General features: G+C 61.2%; 1 protein-coding gene and 1 long non-coding RNA gene across 5 annotated transcripts; one reads left to right on the top strand and one right to left on the bottom strand.

The window, feature by feature from the left end:
- The first annotated feature begins 2,181 nt into the window (after positions 1–2,181).
- On the top strand, positions 2,182–23,104 carry LOC107146297 (palmitoyltransferase ZDHHC11). Of its 4 annotated transcripts, none has more exons than XM_048813952.1 (7): positions 2,182–4,379; positions 10,394–10,569; positions 11,317–11,418; positions 12,856–12,980; positions 14,720–14,875; positions 18,716–18,828; positions 22,012–23,104. In XM_048813952.1, the coding sequence occupies exons 1-7, from the start codon at positions 4,146–4,148 to the stop codon at positions 22,054–22,056; spliced, it is 951 nt and encodes a 316-aa protein (XP_048669909.1). In that variant the 5' UTR covers positions 2,182–4,145; the 3' UTR covers positions 22,057–23,104. The 4 variants fall into 4 exon arrangements, with proteins under 4 accessions (XP_048669909.1, XP_048669908.1, XP_015345862.1 ...); XM_048813951.1 differs by lacking the exon at positions 2,182–4,379 and adding an exon at positions 4,622–8,267 and having other exon boundaries at positions 10,329–10,569; XM_015490376.2 differs by lacking the exons at positions 2,182–4,379; positions 18,716–18,828; positions 22,012–23,104 and adding an exon at positions 4,622–8,267 and having other exon boundaries at positions 10,329–10,569; positions 14,720–15,991.
- LOC107146356 lies at positions 21,339–23,223 on the bottom strand. The gene is made up of 2 exons (XR_007351508.1): positions 23,094–23,223; positions 21,339–21,754 (listed from the first exon to the last, which is right to left on the bottom strand). It is a non-coding gene; the product is annotated as an uncharacterized LOC107146356 (long non-coding RNA).
- Between the last annotated feature and the right edge of the window lie 249 nt (positions 23,224–23,472).

The following is a 23,472-nucleotide window of genomic DNA, read 5'->3' as shown; positions in this document are numbered from 1 at the left end:
GAACAAAAAATCGTTGTATCAATTTTCCTATTTTCTTGACATGTGCATTTGTGGTCTATTTCTATCTCTTCCTCAGGGGCGAACAACTTCAAACCTTGAGCCAACCATTTTTTTCAGTGTGCCTGAGAAAATTCTAGGGATAGGCAGCTTGAAACAAACACAAAACAAATCAAAACAAGAACACATTGCTTTTTAAAATGGTCGCCCATTCTCTTGCCTTCCCTTAGGGGCAAGCAATTTCACTTACCCCGAAGCTTCAGACATTCCCCGTACGGGCCACCAATTGCCGCTGTCTAGCTGGGCACAAATCACGAGCCACTGAAGCAGGAACAAACTTTATTTTTGAACTGCAAGAAAAAACCTCACACACGCTCCTGGGGAATTCTCCCGAATGCCACGCGGCTAGTCCAGGAACCCCCAGCTGCAAATATCTCTCCCGGAAATCCCTCCTCCTGCACTTCCCCAACCAATGGGAACTCTCGGGGAATCCCCGGAAATCCCCACGAGAACTCCAAAATAGTGCGAGAACTCAAAAGTAGCGGCAGAGGCGGATAGTAATGCCTCGCCTGTCAATCAATACTGTTGGCAAAATGCCAGGGGCCATACAGACTCAGCCGTGGCTCTCAGCAGGATCCACAAATAGGAACTGAGAATTTCTTGAGTTTAAGGCCTGAGTCTGAGAGAAGGGCTCAAGGGAGGAGGAGAGGACACTGTCTGGCCCTTGGGAGAACACAGGCCTTCTCCAGCAAACCAGGCAGTGTCCACATGCTTAATCAGCCTCAGCCATCCAGATGCATGGCCACCACAGAGGGGCAGCCTGCCAGGCAGTCAGGGTGGCACATCTGTCTGGAATACTCTGCAGGCAGAGCGGGTATCTCAGCTTCTGGAGCAAACAGCCAACAAGATCAAACCTCGGCCAGCGTGAGCTGTTGACCCTGGAGTCAGAGGCCCGCAAGCTGGTGGCTTGTCATTAGGGAGTGGGACAAGAGTATCCCAGTCAGTGTGAGTGGCAGGCAAGCTCTGCCTCATGTCCCCTGTGAGGAGCCCTGACAGCACTGAGCCGGGTCTGCAGCCTGTAGCTTCCGCTGTTGCTGGGATGAGGCTTTGTGAGGCACCTGGGTTCCGTGGCTGCCACCAGCACCAGGGAGGCCCTCCACCTCCCAGCACCGAGTTCAAGGCGTGCCTTTGGTGCTCAGCCTGGTGTGACAGAGGCGGCGGTTGGAGGGGACTCTGCTGCAGTTGGGCTTCTCAGCCCCGAGCCTGGCAGCCACCCTCTGAACTCAGCTGTGGTCTGCACGCAGCGTGGGGCCGATCACCGGTGGTGGTTCCCCCGGAGCTGGCGGGCTTTCTGTCTGGTGAGGCTCAGGAAAGGGGTCTCTGGGGCAGGACGTGGCCTGCAAGCTTCCTGAGGGCGAGTGGGCACAGGGCTGCTGGGAGAAAGGAGGGCTCACAGGTGGGGACGGGCCACTCAGGAGGGCAGGCAGTGGGTGGAAGCCAGGGGCCATGCAGATGGGACCAGGAGCACAGGAGGGGACCAGGAGCACCAGGGCGGCTCACAGGAGCCACGGAATGGGAAGCAGGCATGACCCTGCTACACTGTGGCGATAGCAGTCTGGGACCATGGGCACCTGACACCAGCCCTGGAGCAGAATCCCGCCTCCAGGGAAGACCAGGAGGCCTGAACCACAGTGGCCATGGAGGGGCCCCACGCCCCAGCCCCAGCAGTACTGGCTCCTTCCCCCAAGGTCGAGGTCCCAGTGTCAGGAGGCACTGCTGGGCGCCCCTCCTGGAGCCCCTCCAAGCCTGGTGGAATGAAGGAATGAGGGCACAGCTTCTGCCGAAGGGCCTGCCTGGGAGGGGCTGTGGAGAGGAGGCAGAGGGCAGAGGAGGCTGGGACGGGGTGGCCTCGGCCACATCAGGAAGCAGAGGAGGCTCCTGGAGCTGGGACAGATGTGCTTCTGTGTGCCGTGTATGTGATTGTGCTGTGTGTTGTGTTGCAGGTGGTGTGTGCTGTTATTGTACATTGTATCGCAGGTGGTGTGTGCTGTGTGTCATGTTGCAGATGGTGTGTGCTGTGTGTTATTGTGTGTCCTGTTGCGGGGGGTGTGTGCTGTGTGTTATTGTGTGTCCTGTTGCGGGGGGTGTACACTGTGTGTTATTGTGTGTCGTGTTGCGGGGGTGTGTGCTGTGTGTTATTGTGTGTACTGTTGCGGGGTGTGTGCTGTGTGTGTTAGAGTGTCAGTGTGTGCCTGTTCTGCCCAGCAGCATCAGCATGGAGCCCTGGGGCTGGTGGGCCAGCTGCTGGCCCTGAGGCCTCCTCTGCGCCCCTGCTGCCTGGAGCCCTGTGGACCTCCCGCATTCCAGGGTGCTGGCCAGCAGGGCACCTGCTCTCGCCCCTGGGACAGGAAGGCCTGCTGGTCCTCCTCCCCACCTTTCTGGTGAGGGTCACCTGGGACCTGTAGTGGCAGGACCCATTTTGGGCTTAAGGAGGTTGATGCCTGGCATCTGGGCCCAGAGGTAGTCCCTGGCCTGGATGGCTGGTCCGTGGAGGTAGAAGGACATGCTGGGCACTGCCCTGGTGGTCACCCTGTAGAGTGCCCTCAATGCCCACATGTGCTCGTGGGAACTGTCCCCAGCCTCGTGCCCAGGCACCTGGGGTGACTGCCAGCTGGCCCTGACTGGCCTGCACTCTCCACTGGGTCCTGCTTCCTCGGAGCTGGTTCTGTCTGGGGGCATGCATCCTCTCTGGGGGGAAGAGGAAGGCTCTGCTCGCTGGCCAGCCTGGGCTGGTCCTGGCTTTTCTAGACTTTCTGACCTCCTAAGAAATATGAATTTGAAGTAGAAAACCACATTCCCCTGTAAACATTCCAAACTAGCGGAAGGGCATCGAACCTCGTGAGCAGGGACGTGGGGGACTGGCTCTGGGCCCAGCGCCTCTCTGCTGCTGTGGGCAGCACCCTGTGGCCCTGCACCCTTGTTCTGGAGAACCCTCCCCTACTCTGGTAGCCTGGAGAGCCGCAGCAGCTCAGAGGGAAAGCACCCTCCGGGCTGAGGCCCTGCCCTCCACTGGCTCTACCACTCGGCCAGGCTGTGTGGGCGGGGACCACGCTCTGGTCCTGAAACTGCTCTGGGTTGTGAGTCCTTTCCCAGGGCTGGGGTGGATCCAGGGCTCACACCCAGCCCTGAGTGGTCACCAGGCAAGTCGCACGCCAGCAGACCCCAGTGTGCTGGGTGGTGGTCCTCCACACCCGCCTGCTGTCTTCTTCCAACATTTCCTCTCGCCTACCTCTTCCTGTCGCGTGGGTGGGGCTGGGTCTCCAGCCACAGGGCTGCTTCTGGGCTCCCACAGCCTGGTCTTGCCTCCTGCCTGCCTCTCTCTGTCTCCCATGAAGCTGGCCCTGTGGCCCTGTCCACTGGTTACACTCAGAATGTCGTGCAGAGTGTCACCTCCAGGTGACACTCAGCATCAGCCACACTCTGCAGACTTGGCTTCCCCCAGGGCCACAAAGGGCTTTGCCCAGCTGTGTTATGGCCAGGTTCCCAGAAGCCCCTCAGAGGTGGCACCCAGGTGACTCGAGGCCACCTTGCAGCTGTGGACCATCTTGCTGTCCCTTCTCCCTCTCAGGCACCTTCCTCCCTGATGGCTGCCAGGGCTGCTCCAGAGTGGTGTCCCAGAGCTCTGTGGGGGCCAGGTTCCTGTCCCTGAGGAGGGAGACCTAGAGTCTTGCGGAGGGAGCACCAGCTTGTTTGCTCCTGACTGCCCCTCCCTGCTCACCGAGGAGGCAGGGTTCTCCTGGCCTCTGATGGACCTGTCTGTCCATACATGAGCCCCAGGGTTCATGGCTGAGAGCGTTGACTAGGGCTTCCCCAGAGCTTGCAATCGTGTCTGGTGACCAGGGTCCGGCCAGTGGGGCAGCTCATAGAGCACCCTTGGCTATGCCCAGAGCATGCTGGCTGTGACCTGGGGCAGCTTCCCCTGGGGCTGGACCCCTCCCCACCAGCAGGCCCCAGAGTCTGCTGGAGTCACCCTGGGCCATGCGGGGTGTCTACTTGCAGTCCTGGTCCGAGTGGTCTCCCTGAGAATGGTGGGAGGTGCCTGCCCTTGCTAGGACCCTAAGTCCCCGGTGCCCCTCTCTGTCTTGCAGATGGGCCTCTGTTGTAAGAGCCAGAGGCAGGTCGTCCCTGAAAACCTGGGCCGCTCTGTGAAGACCCCACCGCACCACCTGTCCAGGGTGAACGGCTGGTCGCCCCCTCTGCACTCGTTCCAGGTGGTATGCTGGGCCATCTTCCTGGTCATGTGTGTCACCACCTTCGGGATCTTCATCCCCTTCCTGCCCCTGGACTGGAAGCTCGCTGCCTACGCTGTATCCTTGCTCCTGGTGGGGCTCCCCAGGCCGCCTGCCGTCAGGGGGATGAGCAGGCCCCATCCCCCAGCAGGCCCGCCCATGGCTCTGCCCCTGCCCAGGCCAGGCCAGCTGCCCTAGCACTGTGTCACCATGGGCAGGGGCTCCCTGTGCAGCCCACCCTCAGGCTTGGCAGGCGACCACTGGCCTGCGGTGGCAGGGGACACTGAGTGGTGAGCACAGGAGAGGGTGGGGCCTGCCTCAGCCAGCTCCCCCAGGACACTGAGGGGTCCACTCTGGTCGTCCCCCAAGGCCAGCAAGGCCAGCAGGAAGGGACTTCAGGACCCCGAGGCTCTACCATGCACCTTGGGCAGGTGTCTCTACGGTCCTGCCGAGTGCCCTGCCTCATAGCTAGCTCTGGTGTGTGAAGTCAGACACCTGTGGCTAAGCCACTGCTAAGTCACAGATGGCCTGTTAGCTGTGCCCAGGTGGAGAGTGTCCATCTCTGGGCTGACCTCCCCACTGTGTCGGAATGGGAATGGTCTGTCAGGCCGCTGACCATGGCATTTGGCAGGAAGCTCCAGCCCCCCCCACCTCACTGAGACCTTAGGACAAGTGGACAGGGGCGGAATGGGCCTGCTTGGGGGACACACCTGATGGCTGGGTGCTAGAGCCCTCACTTAGCCACCATCGACTCATGCGGCCCGCTGCTTTGGCTGCCCACCGCAGGTCTGGCAAGGGAGAGACGCAGGGTGTGGAATGTGGGCAGGGAGGAGGCGCGGCAGGACCTGGGCATGCAGCCGGGCCAGGACCCAGCTCCCCTGCACCGGCTCTGCTCTGCCTCTGGGTGTCCTTTCCAGAAGCTCCCACTGTGGGGGCCCTGCTTCCAAGACAGAGTGTGGGCAGTGGGCCTCTTCCCAGCACTGAGGCCGCCCTGGGGTCTGCGCCTGGCTCCTCCCTGGGCGTGGGGCAGTGTCGCCCAGGGCTGCTGCCACCCAGCTGAACGGGGCTCTCTTTCCACAGCGTGTGGCTCGTCCTGTGGAAGCCCACACAGCGCCTCTGGTGCACCTCCTCCACGTCGCCGGGGGTTCTGAGAAGTCACTCTTGGGGACTGTGGTTGCTGAGTGGTGCTCGGTGGCCTGGGGTGCTCCCTGGAGGTTTCTGTAATAGTCTGCTCTTCAGACTTTCTGCTCCACCTCTGTCCGCGGTGGCACATGGGATTCTTCAGGAAATTCCAGCAGCTCCTTCAGTTGTCAGGTGAACAGGCTGCAGAGCCTGGGCCGTGGCGGTCCCTCCTCGTGTGGTGACGAGCCGCTCCTTCCTGTCTGCGTGCACTGTCCTAGGCTTGTCACCTCTGTGGCTCTCGTGGAGAACCAGCGTGAGGACCGTTCCTTTCTGTCCCGTGCCTGCCCTTTCTTCAGCGGGCCACGGGTTTGCTGTGCCCGTCCTTCCACATCTTAAGGTGGGAACTCGGCCACCCAGGTGGACGTGTCCTGTTAAAGCTGCGGCTTCCCCATAAGCACACAGAGCTGGCACACACAGTGCACACGCGCTCACACCTGCAGTGCACACAAGCTCTCCTTCGGCTCTCCTTCGAGTTCAGATGCTGCCCGCCCCAGACCTGGCACTCTGCCTTGGGTCTGGGACGCCCTCTGCAGCCACGGTTTCCCTGAGCACCAGGCCCCGCCACCTGCACTTCTGGAGTGGGCGGGTGAGGGGGCTGTCAGTCCTACCAGGGTCTGAGGCTGCATTCCAGCCAGAGGTGCTAGGAAGGTCACAGTGCACGTCCCTCTGGTCCTTCTTGTGATTTCAACTTCTATTTGAAATAGAGGCTGCCCAGAGCCAGCCTGGGTGGCCCTGGTCAGAGTGGGCAGCTGCACATCCCCACTCCCAGAACCCCAGAGAGGTGGGCAGCAGCACCCACTTCCCAGGGGAGCCCTTTATGGAGGCCTGGGTCCTGCCAAGTCACCAGCACGGGGCCCCAGGAAGCTGCACCCTGACCACGCCTGAACATGCGTGTGGAGCTCAGGCATCATTGAGGAAGGGTCTGAAAAGTGTGGCTGCCTGCATCCTGCTCTGCAGACGCAGAGTGCTCCGTAGCCTTGGGCCGGCTGATCTCAGTTCTTGGTGGTGGCCCTCCCCACCACCCTGTGCTCTCCGCAGAACCTGGTGCCCTCCTGCCTCCTGTGGCATCCCCCAGACTCTGGTCTTGTTGGCCTGGAGAATGTCCTCTGTGGCCTGATGCCCCAGTCCTCTGCCCCAGTCCTCAGACCCTGAAAGCCTGTCTTGGGCAGCCTCCCCAACCTAGAGCCTCCCACAGAGTTCCACGGACCCCAAGACCACACCGTTGATCTCCATGTCCCTCAGTGTGGCCTCCTGGGTCTCCAGTGCATGCTGAGCATGGGGATGCTTCCCATGCCATGGTCGCCACCCCGGCTCACCTTCCTGCTTCTGCACAGGACGCCCCAGGTATGAGCACCCCACAGAACCGGGTCTCGCTGCGATGAGAAGCAGCCAGTGGCCCCGTGACCCTCCAAGCCCATCTCAGACCTCTGCAAGCCCCCCCATGTCCTTTGCCGGGCTTTTAGCCCAGAATCTGGCCAGGGCTCGGGCTTGAATATGATCACAGAGCCTCTTGGTCTTTGGAGTCCAGTACACCTGCCTTCTGCTGGCCACTGCTGGCCTTGCCCTGACCCCGGGTCTTTGGGCATCCAGGATGGCTGCACAACCTGTGGCCTGCCTGGTGGAGGCCAAGCAGCTTCTGCAGAAGGCAGCAGGGTAGTTGTGAGCCATGCACACAGGGCCAGCACTTTCAGTGGGGACACCACTGCTCTTAGGGAGAGTGGACAGAATCAGACCTAGGACGGTGGGTGTGCCGCTCTGTACCCACAGCCCCCTCTGGTTGCAGTCCTGGGGGCTGCCCACCTCGGCCAGCTCACACCCTGCCAAGAGGGCCTCCAATCCTCACAGTTGTGCTGCCTCTTGGGCCTCTGCCTCCAGTGTTACCAGCTGCATGCACACGAGAGCCGCGGCTCTGCAAGGCTCACACGAGAGCCACGGCTCTGCAAGGCACACCAGCAGCAGACGTGTCCCTCCGTTCTGGCTACAGATGGCTGACGGGAGGGTGAAGGAGGGCTGAGCTCTCTCCCATCCCAAGGCCCTGGCCTCTCCCTGTGTCCTCAGGTCGCCTGGCCCCTGTGGGTCTGTCTCTGGCCTGTCCCCCTTCTTAGAAGACCTGCAGGGCTTCTCTAAAACCCTTGTTTGACCATCTTGAGACCCTGTTTCTGTGCAAGGCCCTGTTCATGAGCTGGGAATCAGGGCTCAGCGTACGTGGGATGTGGCTCGACCCTCAACCTGTGGTTCCTCTGTGCGCCTTGGTGGCCCACTGTCCCGCTGTGGCCCTGGGGCTTGCAGCTCTCTGGAGGGGCCTCTGCAGCCCACCTCTCTGTTTCTTCAAGGAGCCTGGGCCCCACCTTGGGCGGCTCAGATCTCTGTCCTGCAGCGTCCCTGTCCTTCTGTCTAGGGCTTGGTTGCCTTCAGAACCAGTTTTCCGGCCACAGGGCTTGGTGCTGTGCTGTGGCCACAGGGGGGCGCCAGCGTTGTTTACTCTGGGCAGCAGTGGGTGGACTCTGAGAGGGCAAGAGGCAGGGGGCAGCCCACTCTGGAAGGAGCTCGAGGCCGGCCGTCCTGAAGGGCCCCAGGGCTGCACAGCTGGCTCAGGGGCACCAGGTGGAGGGGTGGGGACTGTATTTAATCTGGAGAAACGTCTGCAAAGCCCATGTTTTGGGCGGGCAGTGTGAAGGTGGCAGTGGGCTCGGGCTTCCTGTCCCCAGCCTGAGAGCTCCACTATGGTTGCTGGAGGGGGACAGTACATGACCCAGCGCTGGGAACGCTGCTCTTCCTGCGCAGAGCAGGACAGGAGAGGTCAGTGGCCAGGGCGAAGGGCGTGTGTGCTGGGCTGGCGCCCTTTCGCTGTTTGTTTACCAAACACAGATTGTTGCTAGGGAATGTTCCAGCACGGCTCACACAGCTCCAGGCCGAAACTGCAGGGGAGGCCCTGCGCAGGAGAGGGAGGGTCCCCACTCTTTCCCTTCTACTCCCCACTCGGCCTGAGGCTGCTGGGGGGTGGCTGGAGGGCAGGAGCAGAGGCAGGCCCCGCGCCCTGGAGGTACTTCCTGTCCCAGCTCGCCCCTGGGTGGCTCCCCAGCTTGTGGCTGAGAGTAGGCAGCCAGGCCGTCCTGATCACTATGTGATCCATTAAGGTCACCAACACAGTCCTGTGGGTGACATGAATGTCACAAGAGGACAACCCCAAACCATGTGCTTTTCTGGATCTGCTCCAAGCCTGTTGATGAGCAAGCAGGGCATGCAAGGACGCTGGAACGTGAGCCTCAGCGCTCTCCTCCCATGAATGGCTTCGTGCCCAGAGGGCATGTCCAGGGGCCGCTTCTGTCCTGGCAGCCCCGGGTCCCTGTGGAAACGGGACCCCTTCTCTCCCAGATGACTCTGTCAGGGTGGCCCTGGCCACAGCACCTGCAGGCTGGGTGTGAGCGTCTCCGCCTGGAGGCTCAGGGGACCAGCCTCCTGTTTCCCCACAGAGGCCCGTGTGTTCACAGGGATGAGGCTGTGGGTCTGGTGTGGGACCTGTCCTGCCTGCCTTCCCTGCCCGGCCCCAACTGCTCACCGGCTTCCAGTTAGGTGAGGACTGTTGTAGCTCCAGGTAGTGCAACTTCCTGTCTGGTCTGTCCCTGAGCCTCACCCACCAGGGTCTTGCAGTAGCACCTCTTGCCCTCAGCTTGGCCTGCAGGGATATGCTGGGCTGTGCTTTGTCAGAGCTTCACATGAGAGCCAGCCCCGCACCTGGTCCACTGACCCTGCTGCCCCACTGACCCTCACCCTGTGGGAGCCACAGCCTCAGACTCTTCTGCCCAGGGCAGGGAGGTGCTGGCCTCACCCCAGCACTGGGGGGTCAGAGTAGTGTGGGAAAGACCTCTGTGCCTGTCACACAGCCTGACAGGACCTCTGTTCTTTCCTCCGGATGTTCCCTGGGCCTGGCCAGCAGTCATCATCTCCCCACCCTGCTGTCCAGCTCCTCATGGGCATGCTGCCTGACCCTCTTGCTGTCTTGCTGCTCTGCTCCGCCCTCCTCAGGGGCATCTGTGAGAGTCTTTCCCAGCTCCGGGACAGAGCGGCACTGGGCCTGCCTTCGGTTGGTCAGAACCAGCTTCTCCTGCGCCTAGTCCTCACCACGGAGCACTGCTCTCAGAACCCTATGGGAAGCGTCCCCAGCACAAAGCCTACCCCGGAGCCCATGGGGCTCTGTGATAGAGCTGAGGGCCGTGGGCCAGGCCGTAGACCCTGAGCCCCAAGAAGGAGCTGGAGAGGCTTCTGCTATTAAGGTCCCTGCAGCAGAGTCAGGCCTGGGCTCAAAGCCTGGGCTCAAAGGGTGGCCTGCCTGTTGTAGCCTGTTGGACAGGGTCCCACCTGTTCCCTCTGGGGGTGACTGGGGGCTCCATGCCTCCGTCTGGGAAGGGGCCAGAGCCAGAGCAGGGAGATGGGAGCCCTATGCTCCACAGCCCTCTGTCTGCTTTCCTGGGCCAGAAGAGGTAGGATCTGAGGGCCCAGCTGAGGGTCCCAGGGGTCCTCAGGAGCCCAGCCCCCTCCACTTAAGCTGAGGCTGGTTTTGGATGCCTCGTCCTGGTAGCCTGGCTGGAGTGCCTCTGGCAAGCAGATGTCCCCTGGGCCATGCCCCACTTTGCACTGCTGAGAGGCCCCCGGGGCCTTGGGCTGGGGCTGCCTCTTTCCTGCAGCCCTGCGAGGCTCCAGCTCCCATGGGGGCTTCGGGACATGTGTGCCCCATGCTCAGTTGCAGCCCAGCCGAGCCCCTGGAGGTCTGGGTGTGCTCTGCGGACCTGCCAGAGGTGCAGGCTGCAGGCAGTGCTGGACAAAGGAGTCCAAAGGGCCCTCCTTTGTCCCTGCCACCAGCCATGCTGCAGGGACACCTTGCATCACACTGACCAGGCCAGCCCGAGTGTTCCTTGACAGCCCAGGTGATGGGAGCCGTGTTCCTGTTCCACATGTTGGTCCACCTGATTGCTGTTACCATTGACCCCGCCGAAGTCAACGTGCGACTTAAAAGCTATGCCCAGCCTGTGCCGACCTTCGACCGGTCCAAACATGCACACGTGATCCAGAACCAGTACTGCCACCTGTGTGAGGTCACTGTGTGAGTGCCCTGCCAGGCCCCTGAGGTGCCAGGGCCACCTCCTGGGGTTGGGCTCAGAGACAGTAGCTGATCCTGCGGGGGCTGGGGCTGGGGCTGGGCTGGGCTGCCGTCCCTGGATGGCTGCATTTAATTCCTCACAGCTCACCATGGGGCTGATGCTCCATTGTCCCTGCATCCAGAGGCAGGGCTGGGGCTCCTGGAGTGGGGCTCAAGCCTGGCTCACCCCTCACTCAGTGCTGTCCTCCCCATCCTCCCCAGATTTCCAGATGAGCCCTGCCCCTGGGGAAGAGGGTGGCCATCACGGCTGTGCCTGTCAGTGTCCCAGGTCTCAGGGCCCTGGGCACCGGTGTCGGGAGATGGCACGGCTGTGTGGGGTGTGGGGCAGCTCAGAAGGCATGGTTGGGACCGTGTGGCAGGTGTGGCCTCTGCCAGGCACTCGCCAGGCAGCTGAGCACGGCTGGGAATCAGGGATCAACGTACGTGGGCTGCTAGGGGCAGCCATCTTCCCACGGGGTGGGTTCCTCCTACTCTGCAGCCACAGAGTCCAGCAATGATCCATCCCCAACAGGCCTCCAGTGCCCTTCCTGACTCCAGGTGGAGGCCTCAGCCTCCCTTCCCTGCTGGACACCCTGTTCCCAGACCACATGGAGACAGCTCTCCTGGGCCAGCCCCGCCTGGCCTGAGGAGGTGGGCCCTGACCCTGTGGGTCTGCACCCTTGGGCTAGCATGTTCCTGCTTCCCTTCCAGGAGCGAGAAAGCCAAGCACTGCAGCTCCTGCAACAAGTGCGTCTCTGGATTCGACCACCACTGCAAATGGCTCAACAACTGTGTGGGGAGCAGGAACTACTGGTGAGGCTGGCAGAGGATCACCAGGTGGAGGCCAGCACGTGGGCGGGGGCTGGGGGCGGGCCTGGGGCACCATAGGGAGAAGGGCCATCGTAGGGCCACATCCCTGACCCCGGCGGGGTAGAGCTCAGGGCCTGAGTCTCACTGTTCTGGAACATGTTTGGTGGAGCCGTCCTGGACATGCTGGGTCAGCTCATGCCCACAAGGCTAGTCACCAGAGTGCCCCCAGACCTGCTTGCTTCCCTAGGCCTGCCCACCTCTCCACACCAAGGCATCAACCCCAGGAGCGGTGGCCAGACCTGGAGCATGAAAAGAGCATCCAGGTGCAGGATGGAGGTGCCCCTGGGTCACTGGACAGAGGGTCCATGGCGTGCTCAGTCCGCTGTGCCTGGGCCCAGGGTGGATATCAGCTCGGCAGTCTATGACCGTCCCTGGGAAGAAACAGGTGCCCGCCATCCTGGACTAACGCGGGAGACAAGGCTCTAGTCAGCCCTGCGGCGTGGCAGCACACCGGCCACAGTAGGAGCTGTGAGCTCAGGTCCAGGCAAGGCACCAGGGTGCAGGGATGCCAGGCCCAGACGTGGGCCCTGAGTGGCCCGCACTACAGCAGTGGTGGAGCCAGGTGGTGGGATGGGCCTGAGAGGCCCTGACCTGCACCCTTGAGAGGGGCTGCCCGGCCAGGGCAGAGGCGGGCTGCACCCCTTGGTGCCTGAGCAGCCTGGCACAGCAGAGGCCTCGGGCAAGGCCAGCACATGGGGCAGAGCCAGCACATGGGCCTAGGGAGGGTCGGCTCTTCAGAAGACACCATGGTGAGCATCAGCTCAAGGTCACGCAGGCAAGGGCCTGGGGCAGCACCGGCCCCATGCTGGCACAAGCTTCTTTGTCCCTTCATCCCCTGGAGGCCAGGAAAGCAAGAGAAGAGTGGCACTTAGAATGTCATCTGGCCCCTGAAGTGGATAGAAAACACGCAGGGCTCTGGGAAATGCTCTTGTGCCTCAGCAGTGAGGGAGGGGACACGCCTGGCCCAGGAAGCAGCACGTGGCCTTGCAGACTGCCTGCAGAGGATGAGCCCAGGCACAAGGCAGGAAGGGACAGAGGGACAGCACCTGCAGGACGGGCAGTGAGAAGGACACGCTCTGGAAGGCAGCAGCTGTGAGGTGCCACAAGGCCTTGGGCTCTGCTGTCCGTGGCAACAGGATGGACACAGAGAGGCTCAGGTGGGGGGCACGGGGCATGACCAGTGTCACAGCAGCCAGGGACGTCAGCCTGCAGACTTGAAAGAATGGTCCAAAGAACCAGGGCGTGATGGATGGAGGGATGCCCAGTGGCAGGCGGCCTGGCTCTGGGTGCGCCTGCTCCAGGCGGACGTGGCTGCGGGAGGCCTGCGGCTCTGGCTGGGTCCTGGCGGTGGTGCCTCAGCCGTCCCGGCTCCTCCCTCAGGTTCTTCTTCACCTCTGTGGCCTCAGCCCTGTGTGGGCTGTTCTGCCTGATGGCCCTCCTGCTGTACGTCGTCATCCAGAACTTCGTCAACCCCACCAAGCTCCGCCTGCACCCCCTGTACAAAGGTAGGCCTCCCGGGCTTTGGGGCTCTGGGCCAAGCCCTGCCCCAGCCTTCTTCCTGGGAGGGCCTTCAGTCTGAGGGTGCCCCCGTTCCCCCAGGTCTCCCTAGCTGAGCAGCAGCCCAGTACCCACACTGTGGCCAGTGATGTCCCCGTGCTCAGGGGGCAGGCGTGCTGCTCTGAGGCCTTGCGTCCAGGCAGGGTGGGTATGTGCCCCGGCCCTCCGGCACCTCTCCATCAGCACTGAGCCCAGGCCAGCCAGACTCTGAGGGGCAGAGCAGCAGGGGCCTGTCTTGCCAGGAGCAGAAGCAGCCAGAGAGGCAGAGCTGCAGGCTCTGGGGCAGCACTGGACTGGGTGGGTCTGGCAGCCCAGGCTGGGTGCAGAAGTCTGCTCTGGAGCAAATGAGATGAGCAGGCCAGCCTGGCCTCTGACACACGCCCACGTCCTGACCTCAGGACCAGGAGGGCATCGTGTGTAGAGGAAGGCCTTGGCAGACAGGGTCAGGGTCTGCCCATGAGGAGCTCGCCCAAACCCAGGATCAGGCCTGGAGGGACAGAAGAGGAGACACACACCGGCCCTGTGGAGAAGGAGATGGAGGTGGGGGCTGAAGCAAGTGGCCACCAACCCAGGGCTCAGAGCCCCCAGAGTGGGCCGAGCAGGACCTCCCGGGAGCCTGGAGGAATGTAGCTCAGCACACTCTGATTCCAGACTTGCTTCCAAAGTGGGCCCGACAGAGGGGGCACCAGCTTATGGTCATTGTCACAACAGCCCAGGACACTGACCAGGAGCATTGTGGTGGGGCCAGAGCGTGGCTGGCCATCTCAGCCCCAGGCACCACAGGAACACCAGCTCTATGGCAGGAGGGGCAGAACCTGCTTGTTGCTCGTTCTGAAACATTCCTGAGCCACCGTGTTGGAACACCCTCCAGGAATGACCTTGAGGTCCAGGGAACGCCTTCGGCCTCTGTGTCCCCATTCCCCGCCCAGGACTTCCCAAAGCTGCCTCCCCCGGTGGCTGACGATGCTCTCTCCTCTGGAGAAAGAGGTCCTCCAGACCACACATCAGCCTTGCTCCTGTGGGGCACGAGGCAGCTGCGAGGGGAAGAGCAGGGCCGGGGCCGTGGGTCTGCCCGGTCACTGGGTGTGGTGTGTCTCAGGGAGCACTTGGGCCGCTCCAGGCGGCTCCTTGTGCGTGGCTGAGGCAAACTCCTGGCTCGTTGTTCCAGAAGTCTCCGTGGGGCATGGCCTCCCATACACTGGACTTCATCGTGCCAGTGCTGGACACAAGTGGGCTGGCATCAAGTGTCCCCACCTGTCCATGAGGCAGCAAGGGGCTTTCCCTGTCAGATGGCACACGCTGGAACCTGTCTAGAAAGAGTCCAGTCCTGACCTAGGTCACCTTGGGCATCCAGATCTGCCCAGCTGTACCCACAGCCCTTGAGGACTCTCTGACACCTGAGTTTGGAAACAGCGTGGCTCTGGGCATTGGCAGCCCTTCACAGAAGGCCCTGCCCAGGAAATGCCCCCAGGCAGGGCTGTGGCCTGCCAGGTTGACCAGGGACAGAGGGGCCCGGGGCCTGTGGGAAGGGCAGGTGCTAGGGGACAGGTGGCTGTCTCCTCTCTCAGCCTCACCTGCAGATCCCCAGGGCCCTCGGCAGGGGTGGGGCGCAGCCTGGGGGCCTGCCTGGGCTGGGTGGGCGGCGGTCAGCAGGTGCTGGCTGCAAGTGCCTCCCTTGTCTCCACAGATGTCAGGTCTTCCAACCAGTGGCTGCTGTTCCTGCCCCTGTGCCCCGTGCAGGTGAAGACCCCCGTGGTCTTCTTCATCCTCACAGTGGTGCTGCTGCTGGGCTCCACCAGCTTCGTGCTGCTCGGGCACCTGCTCGTCTTCCACCTGTACCTGAGTATGTACCTGACAGGGCCCTGGCGCTCGCCTTCCCTGACCCGAGGCAGGTGGTGCATTGGGCAGCCTTGCCAGAAAGGAGCCAGGGCACAGGGTGGGTCACAGGAAGGAAGGAGGCCAGGGAGGCTCAGCAGGCCTGTGAAGGGCTGGACTGTGCCGAGGCGTCAAGACAAGTCAGAAATGTGCAGACACGGGGAGCAGCACTGTCGCAAGGGCAGGACGGGAAAAGAGCAGTGGACTGGAAAAGCCCCAGACAGACAGCCTACCAAGGAGAGGCCGAGCCGGCCGCACAGCCCCTCCCCGACACAGCCGGAGGGCCCTGGGCGCGCAGAGCCAGGCCGCCGTGCACCGCCTGCACTCTGCCATGCTGCCACCAGGAGCCTCCTGTTCTCTGGGCAGTGACAGACGGGGCAGTGGGCTTGCTGGGTGTCATTCCGACAGATGCCTGCTCTGAGGTGGAGCCAGGCCAGGCTCTGGGCCTCACCTTCACCATGTGGTGTCTGCCACCCTTCCTGTGCCTGGCAGAGGGGAGGCCCCACAGGTGGCCCCATAGTGTCCCAACCCAGGAGAATGCGGGTAACACATCTCGCCCCAAGCCTGGAGCACTGTTGTCCTGCCCTCGACGTCACCCTCTGACTGCGTCTTGTGGGGGCCAGAATGTGTTGTTTTCAGAGCTTTGACTGGGAATGGCCAGGTCAGTGGGGTACACAGAAGGTATGTGTTGCCGGAGGAGAGTGACCCTTGACCCCTCTGGACACATCTTATGTGTAAGTGCTTTCAGATTCGTTGACTGCAGTCTTTCCTGGAGTCTGCTCACCCAGGATTTATTCCCCTCTTGACCAACACCGCTCACTCCTGACCCCCAGGTAGGGCCAGAAGCTGGGGCTGCATGCCGAGGTCCTCTCAGGCCTGGAGTCCTTTCTACACCTGCAGGATAACAGCCCCAAGTGCCCAGTGGCTCTGTGATGGTGAGCACGAGTCAGGCCACTGTGTGCCAGCACAGTGGGCACTGCTGTGGAGGAAGTGTAGGGTCACCTGTGCCATGGTGAGAGGATAAAGACCAGGAGATGCAGACAGTGTGTGGATGGTGCCAGCCAAGGTGGGAGGAGGTGGCTGGGCACGTCCAGTAGGCATCAGGCCGCCTGTGGCAGGCAGTGAGAGCCGGGGGTGCCTCTGGAGTGGTGGGCCCAGCCTGATGGGCCCTGCGGGACACTAGATTCCGCTTGTTGCAGGATAGGAGGTCTCTGTAGGGGAGCAGGACCCCGGGAACATGGTGGACTTCTGTGGTCCACTGAAAGCCAGTGGTGCTGTGTATGGACACAGCCAGGGGCCCAAAGGGACCTGCAGAGCAGTGTGCCCCCTTCCCATGGGAATGCCGAGATTAGACACCCCGGCCCAGAGCACCGGCCCACAGCAAGGGGCCTGGGCTGGAGCCTGAGAGCCTGGTACAACACCCTCTCGCTTCTGCGTCCCAGACGTCCAAGAGGCCAACCAGGCTCCTAGGGCGAGAAGTCCCCAGTCACATCGCCTGGTGTGGGTGTCAGGCTGAGGAGGAGCCCAGGGGCTCTGGCCCTGCAGCTTGAATTTCCTCCTGTACTCAAGGACCCGCCAAAGATTCTCCAGGGCCTGGATGTGGAGCCCTGGGTGCCTCCATGCCAGGGAAGCAGGTCCCGCGAATTCCTGGGATCTCCTTCCCGCCGCAGGCCGTGTGTGCCCCCGAGTATCTGCTCGCCCCAACAGACCTAACCTCTGCAGCTCGGGGCACTGGCCCTGCCCCTCCTGAATTCCGCCAGGTGCCTGCCCTCCCAGACTCAGAGGCCACAGATGTCGGCTGGACGAGGTGAGGTGGCTCCATGGGGCCGGAGTCCAGCAGAGGCCTCCGTGCTGGCTGCTTCTCTTCTCTGCCAGACAGTGGTCTTTCACACAGACAGTGGTCTTTCACCAGCTGCAGACACTCAAAGGCACTCCGCGTCAGCAGCTTCCACAGGAGGAGCAGTGCCTGCATACCCACATGGGCCCAGTCTGCAAGGAAGGCCCCGTGCACGGGCAGCACCTGCACCTGGAGGGCTCCAGGACTCCCGCGGGAGTCGGCAGGGCCCCAGGTTCCTGTTCTGACTGCCTCAATCCTGGACCCTCCTTGACGACAGTGCTCAGGACACCAGGCCAGGCGAGGGCTTGGGAACACCCCTGAGAGGAGTGCCCAGGGCATCCCAGCGCATGGAGGTGGGCGGAGGCAGGAAGAGCACCGAGGGCCTCTCTGCCCCTGCTGGTACGGAGGACTGTGGGCAAAGAGCAGCAAGGGGCTGTCCCCTCCTCCAGGACTGACCAGGACTTACCTTCATGCTGTCCATCCAAGAAATCTGACCCTGGTATTCAGCTGTGCCACAGAGATACGTCTTGGCCAGGACGACCCTGCTGGTCAGCTGCTCTGGGCCCGGAGGCCTGCAGACCAGCTGGCAATGTGTGTGGATGGCCACACTCAAGCCTCCTGTTCCCGTGGCTGACAGGCTGGTTTCTCTGCGCACAATGTAGCTGCGGTGTGCCTGCACGTCACACACTGGTGTGGCTTCATCAGAGCAGGTCATCAGGAAGGCAGGAGAGAGGGCAGGTGGCCTGGCAATAGCCTCGATGTGGCACAGGCCTCCAGGCCCAGCCCCCAATCAAGGGCCAGCGCAAGGTGGGAGCTCATGAGGCAGGGGCCCTCAGGCTCCGCCATGAAGCAGACAGGTGCAGCTCAGTGCCCAGAGTGTTTGAACACTCAAGTGCCCATGCAGAGGCTCCACGGAGGCAAAGCAGGGGAAGAACACCCGGAGGAGACCCAGGACAGGTCCAAGACTGCCCAAGCTGACCGCTGGCACCTGGACGTGCTGCAGGACATGCAGGATGCTCATCTGCTCTACAGGGTTCTGCCTTGGGTTCTCAGGGGGGCTTGACACACCCTGCCCACTCCAACCATCAGATGGCCATGCTCATATGGAGCGCACCAGGCCAGGTGCGACCCAGGAGCTGCACAGGCGCTCGGTCAGTTTTGGAGGGCATCAGGGCAGCCCAGGAGGAGAAGCAAGCGAGGTTTAGATGCTCCTCCTGTGACACAGGTTCCAAGGCCAGGGAGGTGTGGAGAGCAGGCAGAGCCAGGAGGCACTTCCCCTGCAGCACAGCATGGGCACAGGAGGCCTCCCGGAGGGCCTGTCTCCTGGGTTGCGGCAGCGCTCCGTGGGGCCTTGCGATGTCCCGGGGCAGCTGCAAGCCCCCTGCACTTGTGCCTGTTGAGCTTTAGGAAGGAGGAATGGGCAGGCCCTCTCTGGAAGCGCAGGCTGAGGCGACCCAGGGTTCTGGCCCGATGGCTCCTTGACTGGTGGCACCGCCCCAGCCTTCCCTCAGCACCCAGGCACAACAGCCCAGGTCTCAGGATGAAGCGCAGGTGGGGGCCATGTGACCGCATCTGCTGTGAGCAGTGAACCCCCCGGGCACTCCTGCCAGGTGGGCATGGCACTGCCCTACTTGAGTTGCCCTCTGGCCTCCACCAGGCTCACAGGGGTTTCCGGAACAGCCCCTCGAGCTGCAGGGAGAGGAGCACAAGAGGTCCTTGGGAGTTCCTCGCTGACATCCCACAACATGCTGGATAGGGCTGGGGCCCAGACTTGGGCAGCAGGGCCCCTGAAAGTCCAGGCCCTCCCATGAGATGTGCAAGGGCTCCCACTGCCAGCATAGCCAGCCGTACCCTGTCCTGGCCTCGTGGGCTGCTCCCTGGGCAGGGTGGGGTGTCCTCTACCCTGGAGGCCACTGTAGGTGCAGATGCGTGCCGGGCACTGCTGCAAGTGACTCTGCCCTCCCCTTGCAGTGGCCAAGCACTTGAGCACCTTCGAGTACATGATGCAGGCCCGCTTCCAGCAGAACCAAGTGCCCACGAGGCGGGAAGGGCTGACTCTGCTCAAAGAGAAGGGGCGTCCAAAGGTAGGCCTGCCCGGCGGCACCCTCACCCAGGGCTGAGCAAACTCAGGTGTGCTGTGTGGCAGGACCTGGTGGCCATGCCCCTCGGCCCACCTCTAGGTTGGTGAGTGTATAGTAATGGTGTGGCAGGGCATGTGCTCTGTGGTGTGTTACTATGGAGTGGCATGTGTGTAACGTGTTCTGTGTAACATGGCTATGGTGTACATGGCATGGGTATATACATATTATGGTGTATGGTGTGCAGCGTGTGTGTGGAGTGCAGTGTGGTGTGCATCATGGCGTGTGGTGTGCAGAATGCGTGTGGTGTGTAATATGACATGTGATGCACAGGTATCATGGCCTGTGGGGTGTAACATAGCATGTGGTGTGCAGCGTGGTGTGTGGGGTGCAGTGTGACTTGTAGGGTGCAGTATGGCCTGTGGGGTGCAGCAGGTGGCCTGTGATGTGCAGTGTGGCCTGTGGGGTACAGTAGGTGGCCTATGGGGTGCAGTGTGGCCTGTGGGGTAGGTACAGTGTGGCCTGAGGGGTGCAGCAGGTGGCCTGTGGGGTGCAGCAGGTAGCCTGTGGGGTGCAGCGTGTGGCTTCTGGTCTGCAGCACACGTGTGGGGCCTCCCTGTGGAGTTGCGCCTCTGTGTCTCTGCTTCACGTGACAAGCCAGCAGGCCGACTGCTTTCCATGTGTCCTTGCTCTTCACGGAGCTCAACTGCCAGGGGTCCCTGGTGGTGGCTGAGCAGGTGGAGCCGGGATTTCTGAAGGGTCCAGTGGCTTTGCTGACTCTTTGGAAGGGACCTCAGCACAGTGTCTGTGGGCTTGAGAAGTGTCCTCTGGTTGCCCTAACATTTACTGACACAGATAGTGCGAGCTCCATCACGTCCTGCTGCTCCATGCTGGACTTGGCCATCAAAAGTGACCCTGGGCCACCCTGCATGGCAGCAAGGGCCCGGGGTCTACCTTTCTGCCTGCACATCTGGGGCCCAAGTTCCCAGGTGCCTGGGAAGTCCCCGTCGACACCAGCTGTGCTGGTGAAATGTCTCCCTGCATCAGTGACAAGCCTCTGTCCCCTGGCTTCCGCCCACCGAGACTCTGGTCTGAGGTGGGAAGCAGCAGCTCACGGACTGGGCACCTCCATCCGAGAACTCATGACTGCAGATGCCAGGGGGACTCCTGTGGGCCAGCCGCACCTCCAGGAGCAGGTCCTCAGGAGCACAGTGTGGCTGCAGGCAGGCCGCCTCCCTCACAGAGAGCACGGACCACAGCCAGCCCGGCCACAGCGTGGCACTCACGGCTTTGCCCAGGGCATCGGGGGCTTTCCGAGGCACCACAGGACATTTTTATGGGAGGAGGAGGTGTCTAGAGCCAGTGATGAGCCCTGCCAGCCCTGAGTCACACAGCAGCACCTGCAGAGTGCAGGCTCCGCGGGTCCAGGGTCCAGGCTCCCTCCACGGCCAGCCCTCCCTCGGCTCCTGGGCACACTGTTCCTCAGCCCAGAGGATGGACGGCAGCTCCCGCAGGATGGCTGCTGAGAAGGCGCTCCTGCACAGAGAGGTGCTGGGGGTGAGGCACCCAGCACCTTCCAGCCAGGACTCTGGCCCCAGACCCGTGGGTCCTTCATGGCCTGAGGAGCCCTTCACTGCCTCCGTGGAATGGCCTCTGTGAGTCTCCCCGGTCATCAGGCAGGACCAAGTCCATCCAGGTGGGACAAGCCTGGCCCCGTGGATTCACCCCAGAGCCACTCTAGCTGGGGCCAGATGAGAGCCCAGCGCTGGGTACGCTGACGCTGGTCTGTGGTGGTGACGTGAATGACTGACAGGTTGCGGCCCATGCCCACGGCCAGCCCCAGCCGCCTGCTGCTGTGGGGCCACCTGTCGTGAGGACCTGACCCGTCCACTCCTGGAGAGGCAGGCAGAACAGTGCCTGGAGGACCAGCAGCTGCGCTCCAGGTGTAGCCATGAGCCCCTCCGAAGGCCTTCCTTTGAAGGTCTGCTGCGTGGTGGAAGACGGGCAGAGCTGTCGAGCTGAGCACAGAGAAGGCAGCCTTTTAAACTCAAGATGGGCACCATCCCTTCAGCAACCTGCGTCACCTCCTCCCTGGAACCTTGCAACTAGGTCTGGCGGAATGGCAGCCGGTCCCACCGTAGGTGTGGAAGTTGAGGACCCGGCCTCTGGCAACCAGGATGGTGCTCTGGGAGATGCAGATGGGAACAATGTGGCACTGACAGGAAGACAGGCACACAGAAAGGATGGAAGACCACACCCAACCTCTCAGTTCCACTCAGCTCACTCTAAACCAAGGGAATGGAAGTGGGAGAGGGATGCGTTTGCCAAGTGGTCCTGGAAGAGCTGAGCATACCTGCGGTTAAAAGTCACCGAGCGCGTCACGCCCACACACCCTCACTGCAAACAGTCATGCTATACTCCACAGCTAAACTGTGACACTCCTAGAGGAAAACAGATGAAATTCTTTCTGACCTTGAGTTCAGCAAAATTCCATCAATGTAACACCAAAATCGAAGTCTACTGAGAAAAACTGACAAACGGGCTTTATTAAAATATTTGATTCCCAGGAGACATGCACAAAGTATTTCCACATCACATGTGGAACCCCAGGACTCACTAAGAGCTACAGAGCTGGAGTCTAAGAAAAAAGACGCAGGTGACAGTTGGGCTAATGATCACAAGTTCTTCACCCAGGGGGATACGGATGGCACATGAGCACAGAAAGCTGCATGATGGCCTCGGCAGGCTAGAAACACAGAGCCCCACGCCACGGAAGGCCGCACCAGAGGGAAGCCTGAGGTCAGCGTGGCCAGTGGGAGGCCGGGGAGTGCGCACACCCCCAAAAAATCAGCCGGCTCTCTTCACGAGATACATCAAGATGGTGGTACACGGTGGCACACAGTCAGGATGGGGCACGAAGTTCAAGGACACCCTGGGCAACAGAGCAAGATATGGAGTAAAGAAAGGTTTCATAAACACCCATCACTCAACCAGCGCCAGTGCCTGCTTCCACCCAGGGGAAGGAAAACACATGCTCTCGTAACGTGGTTGAGGGAGGATGCTGTCCCCAAGAGCAGTCCTCCCAAGGCAGCTCTGCTGCCCTCCCCAAACGAGTAAGAGAGGAGCTGGCTGTGGGGACAGAGTCTCAGGGCCGAAAACTCACCGATGAATGTTCATGTACCCTCACAGGAAAAGGAGAGCGGCACGAGCACCTCTACGTCTACACACGGGTGAGTTAGCGCTTACTGGAGTCAGTCCACAGCCCAAGACGCAAGGGGTCTCTACACATCAGGGTAGATGGAGACACGCCTCCACCATGAGATGTGTCTAGTGCGGGGAAGCCGACAGGAACGGCTACTCACTCACACTTTACCACAAAAGGCCCTCCTGCAGCCTCCCTGTGGGCTCTGTGCTGCCACAGAGACACGTGCTCCCTCACACTGTACCACAGGTCCCCGCGGTCTACCCCACTGCCACACCTCTTGCTCCTTCATGGATGACATGTTCAAGCTGGTAACTCTGTAGCCCATTTTCTGGGTGGGTCCTGGGGTTCTGGTGGCCTCCTCATCTCCTCCCACTTCAGACCTTCCAGGAAGAGCCATCTGCCCTCTGGTCTAGCACCACTGTGTCCCTGAGGCTGTGCACTCTCTTAGCTGAGGTGTCCTCCCCTGCAGGCCTAATCTTTCTGGGTCAGGGCTCACGGGGACCTCCATTAATGTTTTACCAACAGTGTCTTTTGATAACCTGGGCTTTATCTGCCATGGTTCTCAATTCTTCCAGCTTCTCTCCATTACCCAATTCCAAAGCCATTTCCATGTTTATAGGTGGTTGTTAGAGCAGTCCCCACCCCACCCATTTCCTTGTATCAAAATATGTATCACGTTGCTAAGGCTGCAGTCACAAAGTACCACCCACAATGTGGCTTAAAGCAGTGGGTAGGTACGGCTCAACCTCTGAGACCAGAAGCTCAAAGTCAAGCCTTCACTGGGGCGATTCCTTCTGAGGGTCTGAGGGAAGGCTGCACCAGAGGGAACAGCTACACTTCCATGACCCTGTACCTCAAGGCTCCTCAGGGCCCTGTTCTCCCTGTGTCTCTTCACACCATCTTCTCTCTGTATGTGATGTCTCTGTGTCAAATCTGTCTTTCATAGACCACCAGTCATGCTGGATTAGGGCCAACCCTAATGACCTAATTCCATCTTGATACCTCTGTTCACCCTGTCTCCAAATAAGGGCACATTTGGGATACTGAGGGTTAGACTCCAACACACCATTTCAGACAAGGCAGGACTCAGTCTGTAATAGTGAGTATGTCAGTTGCTCCATGCTTCCTGATGTCCTTCCCTCAGGGCACAAGTACGTATGTATTATGCTTATAATTTTAAAAAGCTATGTTAAAAACAGTTTTCATCTGTTTTAAACATTCAAGTGTTTGGATATGGCATTCCTAACCTGTAAAAACAACAAATTTCATCTAGAATTAATATAATTTCAAATAAAATAAACTCATTTATTCAAATCCTCACAGACATGTACACACACACAACACACATGCATGCATGCATACACACACACACACACACACACACACACCCCTGCTCACAGCCCCCACCTCTCAGCTAGAGTCCCCTCCACCCTCCCGCAGCCCCC

This window comes from Marmota marmota, unplaced genomic scaffold, assembly GCF_001458135.2.
Source record: "Marmota marmota marmota unplaced genomic scaffold, marMar, whole genome shotgun sequence".
NCBI lineage: Eukaryota > Metazoa > Chordata > Mammalia > Rodentia > Sciuridae > Marmota > Marmota marmota.
The sequence above is the reverse complement of the archived record's forward strand: the minus strand, read 5'-3'. Positions and strand labels throughout refer to the sequence as shown.